General features: G+C 35.3%; 1 protein-coding gene across 2 annotated transcripts in view; it reads left to right on the top strand.

The window, feature by feature from the left end:
• Nucleotides 1-13,814, top strand: part of esrrb (estrogen-related receptor beta) — a 142,551-nt gene that overhangs the window by 48,085 nt on the left and 80,652 nt on the right. For both annotated transcript variants that reach the window (XM_051919980.1, XM_028822017.2), the window contains exon 2: nucleotides 716-1,125. In XM_051919980.1, the coding sequence (XP_051775940.1) occupies nucleotides 729-1,125 (397 nt within the window). In that variant the 5' untranslated portion in view covers nucleotides 716-728. The remainder of the gene's footprint in view (nucleotides 1-715; nucleotides 1,126-13,814) is intronic.

Below are 13,814 nucleotides of genomic sequence, written 5' to 3'. Positions count from 1 at the left end.
AGCAAGCCATAAAATTAAATAAGGTCTGAGATTGGCAAGGATTGGTTTCTAATTAAGCAATTGAGTTGGAACGAAAACCTGTTACCACTGTGGCCCTCCAGGACCAACGTTGCCCACTCATGTAAGTACTACCATGCTGTCACACAGGCTTATTTAATTAAACTTTCTTCATGGAATCAAGCAGAAAATACTAGTTTCATTTTTTTTTATTTTAAAGTAATGATATTGAACATGTTACTGTTATGAAATTAATGTTCCAAGCCAGTCTACTTCTATGTTATCAACTAGTCAGTCATCAAGTCTTTTCTATAATTAAAAACTACCATCTGCATTAAAAAAATCTAGCAGTAATTAAAATGTACAAAAGAGATATATGTACTGTAGTCTTTATTTTTGGCTTTTATTCTGCATCCAGTAAGCTGTTCAGAATATTTTAAGAAATTATGTTCTCTTAAGGCTCATGGCCCCGTCTAAGATACTTTCTTACTTTTTAATTTTTTTAAACTCTTCTGCATCATGTTTTTTACATTAATATTTAATTCTGAAATATTTTCAAGGAATAAAACAATAACATTATGTCATAGGGGTGCCTATCATGATAAAGTGCATGGCAAAAACGTATATAATTAAATTTTGATTTCAGTAGTAGTATTTAGTATAGAGCTACATTTTTCCTTTATTCATTAATCTTTTTTTTTTTTTTTTTTTTTTGCAGGCTGCTTAATAGAATGGCTGCTGATGACAGACACCTGACATCGAGCTGCGGATCCTACATCAAGACAGAACCTTCAAGTCCATCTTCGGTTATTGACACTGTGAGTCATCACAGCCCCAGCGCCAGCTCTGATGCTAGTGGCGGGTATGGCATTACCATGAATGGGCACTCCAATGGCCTGGACTCACCGCCCATGTTCACTGCTGCCAGCCTGGGTGGTGGAGCATGCCGTAAACGTTATGATGACTGCTCAAGTTCCATTATGGAGGACTCTCCCACCAAGTGCGAGTACATGTTGAATTCCATTCCCAAAAGACTCTGCCTCGTCTGTGGAGATATTGCTTCTGGCTATCATTATGGTGTGGCATCTTGTGAGGCTTGCAAAGCCTTTTTTAAAAGGACAATACAAGGTATTTCAACTTTTGTTCTAGAATATAGTCACTGCAGTAGAAGGCTAGATTGTGTTTTAATCTCCAATTTTACAGATGGAATACAGATTATTGCTTTCTTATGTCAATAAGAGGTGTTTAACTCTTTAAAAATCAAATAGCAGGGGTTCTGTTTTAGTGTTTTACAGTATTGACTCTGTTAAATGACTTAGGAAAGCCTCTCACAGCTGCATGTCAAATACTGCAATATTTGTTGAAAAAGTTATTTTACGTTCAAGTTTTCTAGTATGTGGTCTAGCTTCTAGACTGCAAACATTTCTAATATGATGTATCTTTTAATTTAAGGGTACATGGTCACTGATTTTTGATATTTCCTGTGCTCAGTGACTGTCTTTCATAGAATGTTATCCCATATAAACTATAGCTATACTAGCATACAATATTTATTACTTTTGAAATTAATACAAATATTTATTATGTCTTATGATGTAATATATATCTGTAAGAGTCTCCTTAAAAAATCACCAAAGTCTATAATTTGTATCTATTTTTTTTTAGTAAGAGCAAAGCCCACTATAATCTTTTCAGATATCATCACTGTGCACAGTATAATGTCCCATTTTATGCATTTCAGATTAAGTACACTTTAAAACAAAATTGTCTTAAGTATATTTAGGTGGAGGTAACAAGTTATGAACCCAAGTGCTTTAATCATTTTAAATAAACATTTAATTTTATTCATTCTGGACCTACTCTACAGTCTAGTCTACATTATGTTTAAGAAACTAATTGTGGGTACTGGGGTCCAGCTATTACATGTTGTTCAAGAACAATCATAAGTCTACACAGCTAAATCAATCATTATGTTTAGGACAATTCCCTGATTTATATGACATATAGAGATAAACAATACTGTTTAAATAATTAAAATGTTAACTTTATTTATGGGTTATAGCAAAATGCTGGCAGGATGCAAATTAATGTAAATGATACTACAGGAAAACATTCTATTTACAGTAATATCATCTTTAGGCATTTATAAAATCTCCAGAGTACTGTCTATGCAGTATAAATAACTTACAAACACAATACATAACTGTATGGGTATATACTAATAGACTGTAATAGCATGTCTGATAGGTGACCTGGCACACTTATGTAGGCTTGAGTATATGCATAGGTGCCACTTGCAGGAATAGAAATAATGATACTCTCAAAACACAAACACCTACTGTAACTAGCCTTTTCAGGTATGAATTCTTAGGTATCTATATCCAGCCTATGGATGCACTAATATCATATACTTCTTAAGTACATTCTTATTGTTCTAACCTCATTGAGTATTGAAATGTGTTTTCTGTATGTATGTTCCCTGTAAGAATCAGTTGATAAGTTACATGGTGACCATATCCATTGGGATAAATGCAAATCTAAAGGTGCTAAGAGCCTACTGGTAGCTCCAGACATCAGTGTGTCTATCCAACTATAAACCTGTTTAATGGGGCAAGGGGCAGAAAAGAAACTGCTGCTGCCTGCTTCTTTACATTGTGAAAAACAATACCAATTAAGTCCTTTGGGTAGTACTTCAGCATCCATATATTAAATAGTCTGAATGGCTGTAGTACCTGGCTGAAATCCAAGTGTCCCATCCATCATCTACACTTACTCTCTGAGAATTTCTTCTTAAACCGAAACAATGTGCCAAATTCATTATCATTGGCTGAACTGGCACGATAACTAGGTTTTTATTTTGTGCCCCCCATTACAACCCCGTTCCTCAATGGACGTTTTGTAAGGTCTTACAGTCTAGATTTTAATTTGTAACAACGAAGTAATGTGCATGCAAAATGTAATGAACTTTGACTCTGTCATTTTGAAGTGACACATTTTCCCTCCCCCCCAAAGGAGACAGGCTAAGGTAATATGATTTTGTATATGTAAATTTCCTTACCTGTTTCAGGGCTGATGTCGACTTTTGTCGAAATTCACGGGTAGAAGACGGTAATCTGCTGTAAACTGCAATAAAACTCGTCCTTATGTTTTAGTTTGACTCTCTTTACTAGAAGGAAAGTTAAGTAGCTTTGTTGATTTAACCTCGATTCCCTGCGTGAGTAGCAAAGAGCAATCAACCTCTAAAATGGCATCGACATCTGGCAAGAGACTAAATACTCCATGGACGTTTTATGTATTATCGCTGAATCTGACTCAGACTTGTCGGACTTGGAATTTGATGCAAGTGATCAGGAGATGGATATCTATACTAATAAAAGGCAAAACCCTCACTGACTGACTCATCACTAATTCTCCAACTTCCCGTGTAGGTAGAATGCTGAAATTTGGCAGGCTCATTCCTTACAGCTTACTTACAAAGGTTAAGTAGGTTTCATTTCGAAATTCTACACGTAACGGTCATAACGGTCGACAACGTCCCCCATGTTAAACTTTCTTATTTATGGCCCCATCTTCACGAAATTTGGTAGACGGCTTCCCAGCGCTAACCGAAAACGATGTACGTACTTATTTCGGTGGTATGACACCACTGTCGGCCGCCATATTGAACTTTCCAACGGTCTTTGTTACTTAATGGGCCCATCTTCAAGAAATTTGGTACACGGGTTCCCAACGCTAACTGAATCCTACTTACGTACATATATACGTCCATAGCCTTCAGCTCGGTCCACACTCTGAATCCTCCAGGCACTCCTGATCATAATCTAATTTTGGAGGTTGCGGCACCAATAATGTTACTGAGAAACTTACAGCCACCGAAACTTTGTAATGGCACAAGACTTCAGGTCACATGCCTGCAAAAGAACCTAATTGAGGCAACTATTTTTACTGGCGGTGGCTCAGGGGAGAGAGTTTTTATTCCTCGCATCCCCGTTATACCCTCTGATCTCCCATTTCAATTCAAACGCCTCTAATTTCCAGTAAGGCTCTGCTTCACAATGACAATTAATAAGTCTCAGGGACAGACCCTACAAAAGGTTGGCATTGATTTGAGGCAAGATTGCTTTTCACATGGCCAACTATACGTTGCATGCTCAAGAGTAAGCTCAGCGCACAGCTTGGTCATATTACAACCGGAGGGGCGAACTGACAACGTGGTATACAAATAGATCCTTAACAAATCATTATTGGTACATTTTCCCTCAGTTTATTATTTAAAATTTTAAAGCAGTACTTCACTGCTGCGAAGCGTGGGTATTTTGCTAGTTGAAAATAAAAGTGAGGTACCAGCATCAGCTGATCAGTCCTCAGTTGATTGTGGAACTGAACACTTTTGTGTAGCCAATAACCCTGCAGCAGTGTTTGCCTGGGAGGACCACCACTTATGATGACAAGAGGTACAAACCATATTGCGTCACACTGTGACTGCTACCGCTGCCCTACCGTGCATTCCTGCTGGCCATAGAAGTGCCCCCACGCAGCCACTTCCGCCAGAAATGCCAAACCTGTGCCAACAGCAGCCATAGCGCATAGCAACAGACGTTTTATGTTGATTTATGTTTGAAACCATTGCTTTGTGTGCTTTTCAGAAAACTTTCTTGTTTTCTGGAAAAAATATTCAGTCCTCAAACAGTTAAAATAGGTTTTCCCATGAACATACTTGGTCAATCTGTTATTCACTAATTTGACCATTTCCAGAAAGGCTACCCTCTTGCCTAAATAAAATGCATTATTATTATTATTATGTGACATCTTGCTTACATATCCATCACCAGTGTGTCTAATTTGCATCCTTTCATTTGGCTCCACTTACATTGATATCTATATATATATAAAATTCTTTTCGCGTTTGAAACGGAAGTTACATATGGAAATTACGTATGACCACAGAACATATTATAATAAAGGATCTAATCAGTTCGTTTGTGGACGCCATTTTTATATCGTCTTTGTGAATTATTATTTGTGTGAGAGTTATTTTACTGATATTGAAAAGAAGTAAACACAAACATGCCAATCTATCCCATAGAAGTGCGCCCCGCGTCGCCCTCTCCCAGCCCTCTGGACTACAACGCTGAGCCGTCCGCCGCCAGGCACGTTCTGACAGAGAAGTTTTATTTATTCGTCCACGTGACTGTCGCGGAAACTGCCACATTGTAACTTTTTTTTAGTTGGCAGTACTTGATAGTAGAAGAGATGAGGAAAACAGCTTTGCGTCTTTATACTTTTTAACTGCGGCGAGCTGTAAACAATGTGCGTGAGAACAAAGTGGACGATGGGAGGCGCGGAATGTCGGGCTGCTCCTGGGGGTTGAGAGCTTCACAGTTTCGGGCAGTGTCCTCTATTCTCGCACTGTTTGTGACACTTCAAGTGCCCCGTCGGCTCCTGGGAGAGTGGAAATCTTTGCAAATTAGTGTAATCGGCACCATCGAAGCAGGACTCTTTGTAAATTACCCTGCAGTACTACTTACTGTCCCTTAAGGTGAGTTCGGGTCACTAAAACCCCACAACATTCAAGGTTCCTTTTGTGATTAATTATTTTAAGAAGTAAATCACAGGCACGTAGTGCAAGGTTATCAGGCAGAAATTTGGACGAACACATAGAAAATGTAATTTCTATACCACAGCGGTCATGTAGCACCTTTCACAAGGGATCTACTACCGAGAGATGATCCAAATACATTTTACTTGCTGTTAGTACTACTTACCTGTTGTGTTATAGCGCCTTTAAAATGTAGTTTACCCGAAACCACTCCAGTAGTGCTCAATGTATTTTTACTTCTTAAATGTTAATGTTTTACTGTTTAATAACTTATAGACTACATTTTATTTTTTTCCCTTGTACTCAGTCAGCGAAGCCACTGGGTAATCAACTAGTATTAATATATAAATTATAGGCTCTTTTGGTAGTGTGGAGGAAGGGTCTTTGAAAATATGTTATCCACCTGAAAAATATAGATTTGTGATATCTACAATCTGAAAATTATAGAAATGTCAAAAAAAGGTTTCGCTTATCGGGCTGCAAGGTCTGTTTCAAACAAATCTCGTGAAATCTGCAGATGTATCGAAATATAGAGCAGGGGAGCAGAATATTCATATTTGTAGACATTAAATTCCTAGTTTCCACACTCTTGGGAGTTTTAGAATTGTTTACAGCCCTTGACAATTTAAAGCCATTTATAGTTTTACTTATTTGTCAAAGACATTTTTTTTGCTTGCAAAATTGAGTCCATTTAATGTGGTAAAGCCACACATGCAGTAAATTCTTATTTGCTTCTTAGGCCTCTAAGACTATCCTTGTCATGCTTCTTCATATTGGTGCTTTTTATCATAAGGAGGAATATATGATGTCTGGACTTAACAGACAGATTGTTGTCAGGACATTCATCCTGACAATGTGATACTCATTAAAGGATTCCCAGACATCTTGACATCTTGAGTAATCATTGTGGAACCTGTTAAATAGTTTTTTAAGAACGTATTCTTGTGATGTTCCTAAAAATTGACATGGCATAGTCACATAGCACATGTACTGATTTTGGATTGCATCAAAGAACACCTTCACTGCAACTTCTTGTAATTTCTTTGCGAGCTCAAGTTTTTTTCCTCATTCCATACATATGGTATTTGTATTAGAATTATCGTTGACTCCAGCTTTTTTCTTGTATTAATGTTGTGGGATGGTACTCCAACTTATCAAGATTGTTGTATGAAAACACTTTGACTATCTTCTGCCTTTGATTAGATAAGCAGCTGATGCTGAGCTAATGGGTTTTTGCATCAATATTTGTTAGAATCGTCCAATGAATACTAGTACCACTTAATTACAGCATGGTTTGAATATGACAGTTATACATGTGTTATAGGATTATTGTATATATTTTACATTTTAGTTAATACAGGTCAATGCAGAAAACCAGTAATTTAACAACATTTAACAGTCAGTAAATTCTGTCAAATTTTCAACAAAACCACAATGTTAGATCAAAGGGACGCTTAATGTATAAATACCATGAAAGATCGGCACATCTAAATTAAGTTATGTTTTGTAACACATAATGTATAACAATTTGCCTTTTGGACCGTATGGATGGCCTTGCATTCCTTTAAAAAACCTCTGATCCAGATCATAATTCTTATTTTCTCCACAAGTGGCAGGCACTAATCTTACAGGACTCAATACAGTAAGTCATCAACAAACCATGACATTACAAGTATCGCAATTGGCTATTAGCATATGATTGTTTCTGTTGAATGCAGTGTTAGCTTTTATGGAGACATAACAGGGTCCCGTATTAGCTAAAATATTTCATATTTGACTCATCTAAACTATTAAACACTATTTCTGTATTCACATACATCGTCCAGTTACTTCAAACGAGGTCAGTTCTCAGGTTCTAATTATTAAACGGTGTTTTTTTAGATTCTGGATATTTTCAGTTCACTTCGATATATTATATTATATTATATTATATTATATTATATTATATTATATTATATTATATTATATTATATTATATTATATATGGTTCTGCCTGGCACAATAGGTAGCCCTGCCATATCACTAATCCATCATCATGTAACCGAATCTTGCACCCAGTTGCGAAATATGTGGAGTTTGCACATTCCCTAAGTGGGCTTTCCTCTATGTATTCTGGTTTTCCTTTCACACTGTTAATGATGTGTATGTGCTAGGTTAAATGATAGTTCCAAACTGGCTGTGGGTATGTGTATATGAGTAGGCTTCATGATGAACTAGCAACCTGACCAGAGATGTTTCCTATCTTGCGTCCAGTGCTGTCAGGAGAGTCTCCCTATCCCCCATCATACCTCATTTGAATTAAGGGCAATTTTTGAACATTATGTTTCAGCTTTGTAAGTGTACAAATTTCCTTGCACCCACAGATTTTTAGGTTATTGTTTTTTTATCCTTTGATAGTGACTGAGAAGTGTGTACCATGTCTTTAGAGAGATTATGCCAGGAAGGTCACTCCAGAAAATAATTACTTCTGTACCAATCATCCTCTGTTTAGAGAAATAGCTTTAATTGTGCTCTATGGTGACAGGGACTTTGAAATAAGTTTGAAACCCTTCCTAGACTAGAGGTTTTCTGGTTATTGTAAACCTTTCTGCCATGGAGGACTGTGATTTTATACAAAGCTATGGTCTTGTATGGACTAAATTTATGCCCAGGTTTAATTGTTTTTTTTTTGTTTTTTTTTTAATTAGGCTTTGCATTAAATGCCACGGTGGATAGGCTTTTTTACAAACTTGTATGCTGAAAGAGGACTTGAAAAAATATATGAACTGTTGGACTTCATATTTAAAAAAAATTAAATTACATTATAAAGTCATACCACCTGAAACCAAAATTTGTAATTGATACAAGCTAAAGTGGAATTCACTTTGGAATACATAAGTAAGACACAGAATTAATGCAGACCAGCAATTCACATTTAAGCAACTGGCACTCAAATGAACACACTGACCTTCAATATTAATTGTATCACAGATATTCTGCTACTTTTTCAAAATCAGCATGTTAACTGATCATGAGAAAAGCATATTTTTACTTTAAATGGAAACAGAATGTCAACCTTATGCTATCTCAGTAAATGGTAATGCAATTTCAAAGAGAGTTTTGTACAAGGGAAAACTAAGCAAAGGACTTTTTCTTTCTTTTCAGTTTTCACTGTCGATTTCCAAATCCTTCTCCTTTTTTTCTTCTTTCTGAGAGAGCTGCCTGTAATGAGACTAATCTTCCGTCGTTTGTCCGAGCCACTGGAGTTTTGTCAATAACAATCAGTGTTTTGAAAGTGTAATTAAGGACGAGGCTTTTCATTAGAGGGGGGTAGAGTGATGTCTCAAGGGAGGGGGGATGAGGCTTGCCAATTAGAAACTGAGGCACGTGCCCTGGGATAATTTCAGAAAGAGGAGTCACATATAAATTGGAGAAATGGCAAGGCTGGGCTTTGCGGATGAATATTAATCAACCTTTAGGGCTCAACCCAGAACAATATGTTTTATGCATCTACACAATAAAAATATATGGGAAGTAAAGATATATAAACATTGTTTTAGGCTGTGATTCTGCACATTGATCAAAGATGTTCAATTGTCTAAATTGTATATACCGTTGCAGAGGAACAGAGAAAAACTACAGTACAGTTGGCTACCTGTACATTTTGACTTTTGCAGTATTTTCCAAGGTGTGGCCTTTATTCCTGAATGTTAAATTTACATAACCGTTTTTCTTTACACTGATTACCTACATAAAGAGTTTGTGCTGTAGCATTTACTTGCCAGTGCAGTGTGTTTTTTCATTGCCACTTCACAGTGCTAGGAACAGAATGTGAATCCCAGTACTGTACCTGCCATTGACGAATTTGCTTGTTCTCCCTATGTATGTACGGATTTTTTTCCTCCAGGTACACCACTTTTCCTCTCGCATCCTCAAGATGCGCATGTTTGTCTAGTTTAACAGAGTGTGAGAGTTTCCATGTGTTTCCTGTGACAGCTCCATGTCTGTTGTTGCTGGAAAAAGCTCTACCAGAAATCCAGAAATTGGATAAACAGGTATTCTTAAATAATTAAATGAAAGCAATCACCTTTCTTTTGATAAATACAGGTATTTATCTAAATATTTTGGTATGGATTATGATTTAAATATTATTCAAAAATACATTACTGTAATAAATATTGTGGTAAATAGATAATTATATCGTACTTCATTCTAAAGCAACATTTGTAATTTCAGTAAGGTCTGATAAACTTTGGAAGAAAACTAGCAAACCTATGTATGTATTTAAGTTTTAATTTTTATAGTCCATCTTCCACTTCTCAAACCTGCTTAATAAAATGCAGTGTTGTGGGAGATCAAGGCCTGTTTTGGCACCATCAAGAACAAGTCAAGAACCAGTCACACATCGACTTATAAGAGACCAATTTACTGTCAATGAATGTAACACATCATTAGGATTTTGGAGAGTAGAACCCACACTGGCACAGGGTGAGAGTACAAATTGGAACGTGAGTCACTAAATGTTCATTTAGTTAATGTTTACTCAGCATTCCATGTAAACTTCCTCCAGCTTATTTAATTCATTGAAATATTGAGTAGTACACAGGAAGCTTTGTACAGATATGTATAGGCACAAAGGAGAACTTTCTCAGATTTTTTTTCATATCTGTTTAGCAAAATCTTAATATTCTGCTGAAATTTGCAAATACTCATAGAAATTGTAGAAGTGCTGAGACCAGCTGTCTGTCGGAAGCTTGGACTCAATGACTAAAAATATGCACTAGTGCTTTTGGCAGAAATACATTCTCTAAAATTATTTGGACTATACATATACAGTATGAGGTGTTCAGTGACCATAGATTGAATCTGTGAAGGTCACAGTTGTCAGTCATTTTTTTTCATGGGATTGTTTAAAATTTCAGTATTTTGTTAGTCCACGTAAAAAATTTCAGTTTCATGATAGTTTTATGTTTTTTTGAAACTAACAAATATTTGTGTACTGTAAAAGTGTCTGAAGTATTCATTTACTGTATATCATAATATATAAGACATATTTTGGAGGAGACTTTTAATCATCCCTAAATGAAATAATATTATACAGTATCTTTAAAGCCTTAAGTATTTGTTTGCCAAATACTTACAAATTATGCTTTGAAGATTTATTGTAATAAAGTGTGCATTGTGTGACTTAACATTATAAGATCATTATAATCAAAGTACCACATAATCATATACTGTATACAGTAAATTAAAACATTTTAACAGTGTTAACTCTAGAAATTAGATCCAAGTAAAGTATGATAAAGTAGGGTTAACTTTATTTACCTCTTCATTATTTGTAAATGTATGAAAAAGGAATGTTTAAAATTTGATTGTTTGAAATTCTAATAATGGTATCTGTAGTATTTTTTGAAGAATGCAAATACTAATAATAACTGAAAATTCTTCAGATTTTTTTAGATGGACTTAAAACTATATTTCAAACATTAATTTTTTATGTTGACAGTAACTTACAAAACACAAAAATACTGTAGAAGTATTTTTATATTTCTGCAACAGAAACCGGCTATTTAAATGACTTGCTCAGAGTGTCACAGGAAGTCAGTAGTCAGGATGGAGCAATGTTTTGGTTTACAGTGTTTAACTATCATGCCCATTGCAGTCCTTTCTTTACAGTTAAGGTGAGCACATGTAAAGATTTAATTTGATATCCTCAGAATGTAATTCTCTGTATAAATAAGATATTAATGATAGGCCTTGTGTATTGAATATTACAATGTACATTTTAGTTTTTAAAATGAGCAAAAACATTTATCTCTTGCTTAAAACTATACTCTTAGGAACCAGTTTCATTTACAACAGCATTTTAAAGGAAGCCGAGAGTACCTGTGCTGGTTGAAGGTTTTTTTTTTTTCTCTTTTTTAAATTTTCTAACAGTATTATCAAGATATTTTAAAACACTCAAAAATAATAAACAATGCTTTGATATACTTCTGCACACAACCCTTTAACTTTCTTTGATCTACATTTTTGTTGATGCAAAACCCTTATTGGTATATTGAGTATCTTTAATAATATAATAAATAGCATTGGAAATAATGCAAGTACTTGTCTTGTTTGTCAAAAATTTAATTTTGAACACTGTCATTAAATTATATATGCAAAACACTGTAAATATGGTCATAAAATGTCCCTGCTTAATCCAGACATGGCACCCTGAGTTTTTATCAGCAGCATCAGATACAATGCAGAAACCAAACCTGGAAAGGCTGCTACTGTACCACAGGTCATGTTCACATTTTACTGTGTTGATATATCTGTTTGTTTGCATTTATCTGTATTACCGTATTTATGTTACATTTTGTAGTACTATTAGAGTTGTTGTTATGCATTAATATTATAAACGTGTGCCTCAAGTAATTCATGCACCCATTTTCTTAAAGCACTTTTGCATTTCAGCATCACAGACAGCCAAAACCAGTCTTGGAAGCATATTGCAAAAGTTAGTGATTTCTGTGGTTTTATCAACTAGTTTAAAATAACTAACTTCTGCTGCTGTTTTAAGTTTTAGCATTTTAAGTTTTTTGTTTGATTCCTCTACACACCTGTAAATGTAATTTTTAATTAATACCTTAATGTCCACTACCACATATTGATGATACTATAATTTTAATATATAACTAAAATCAAATATTATGTTTTATGTTTTCTTATACTATTTAACACATTCAGTAACTATCATTAAATATGTTTTTATATTTGTTATACCTTTTTCATTACATTTATGAGTCTACTGGTTTTGGTATGATTAGGGCAAAGATTAGTATTTATTTTACACTTCGGAAAACATAAAAAAAAATCTGCTTAAAGCCACACTTCTTGGTTCCCTTTTTGTAAAGACATCAAAATAATATCCACAACCATTTATTTGGCCCATTTAATCCAATTTTAGAGTGAAGGGATGTGCCGATTCCACATGGCCACACTCATTCATACTGAGCCACTTTAGAGTAATCACTTAACCTGATCTGTGCATCTTTGAAATGTGGAAGGAAAATCAGAGAGGAGAAAGAGAGGTTGGGAGCATGCACTGATACAGTGCACTGCCCTACCCACCGCATAACGAAGCACCTCAAAATCAAGTGCAGCCATGCAACAAGTAAAACCTCAGCACCACACACTAGCTGGAATGGAATGGATCAGTATGAAGTTTCTTACAGTGGCTGGAGTGCCAGTCCTGTCACCAACACCCCAGTTTTCCCTGCAAGTTGGAGGACCTAATTACAGGGCTGTATGCAGGTTAACATCATACCCAGGAAGGAGCAATTGCAGAGTAAGGGCCTTGCTCATGAGCCCAACTGAGTTTAAGCAGTTCTGGAATTTACCAGTGCAGATCCCTAGCCTCACAGCTACCATTCCAGAAGGAAAACCAGGATACCCAGAAAAAAAACACATACATTCATTGGCCTAACGTATAAACTCTGGACAGTGACCAGGCATGAGTTGGAATTCAGTCTCCTGGAACTGTCACACAGCAGCACTAACCATTATGTAGCATGCTTATGTCTATTTAAAATGCATTGCAGTGACTTATGGTTTACTCATCAAAATTCATTTAATGCTAATGAGCAACTGATTTAAAACACTAAAACCTGGAGCACTGAAGTCTAACAATTGGCTCTGGACAACTGTGAGAATCAAGCATGCATGGAGCTATCCCTCAGTGATACAGACTAAATATGGTATATGGTTAATTGTACATACAGTTTTAAAATATTAATATGCTAATTTTTACTTAGTAATTATATTTCTAAAATGTTTAAATTAAGTGTGTTTTGAAGGCGGCCCTTAAGAAAATTTGCCAGTCTAAAAGATAGTAATTTGAGTGTAATGTGTATGAATGGGAAATACCACTTTCATATAGTTTTAGGGATTTCTCAACCATTTTTTCCTTTACTTTAATATACTGGACATTTGTTACTCTATCATTTTAAGCATAATTTCAAAACTGTCATGTATATTAATTGAAATAGTCATGAAAGAAAGACAGAGCTGATGCTAAAGTAAATTTACTAAGTGGGAAAATAAATTGTTAAATTCACCCATGATAAAAGATGTAGCTGAATGTTATATAGCCTTTGCTCAGTAAAGCAGCTGGCTTAAAAGTTTATATAAACATTCACAGAAATCAATTCCCGGCCTGATTTTGAAGTTAAAATATTAAAGATTGAATTCCATG

This window comes from Erpetoichthys calabaricus, chromosome 16, assembly GCF_900747795.2.
Source record: "Erpetoichthys calabaricus chromosome 16, fErpCal1.3, whole genome shotgun sequence".
Lineage (NCBI taxonomy): Eukaryota > Metazoa > Chordata > Cladistia > Polypteriformes > Polypteridae > Erpetoichthys > Erpetoichthys calabaricus.
The sequence above is the reverse complement of the archived record's forward strand: the minus strand, read 5'-3'. Positions and strand labels throughout refer to the sequence as shown.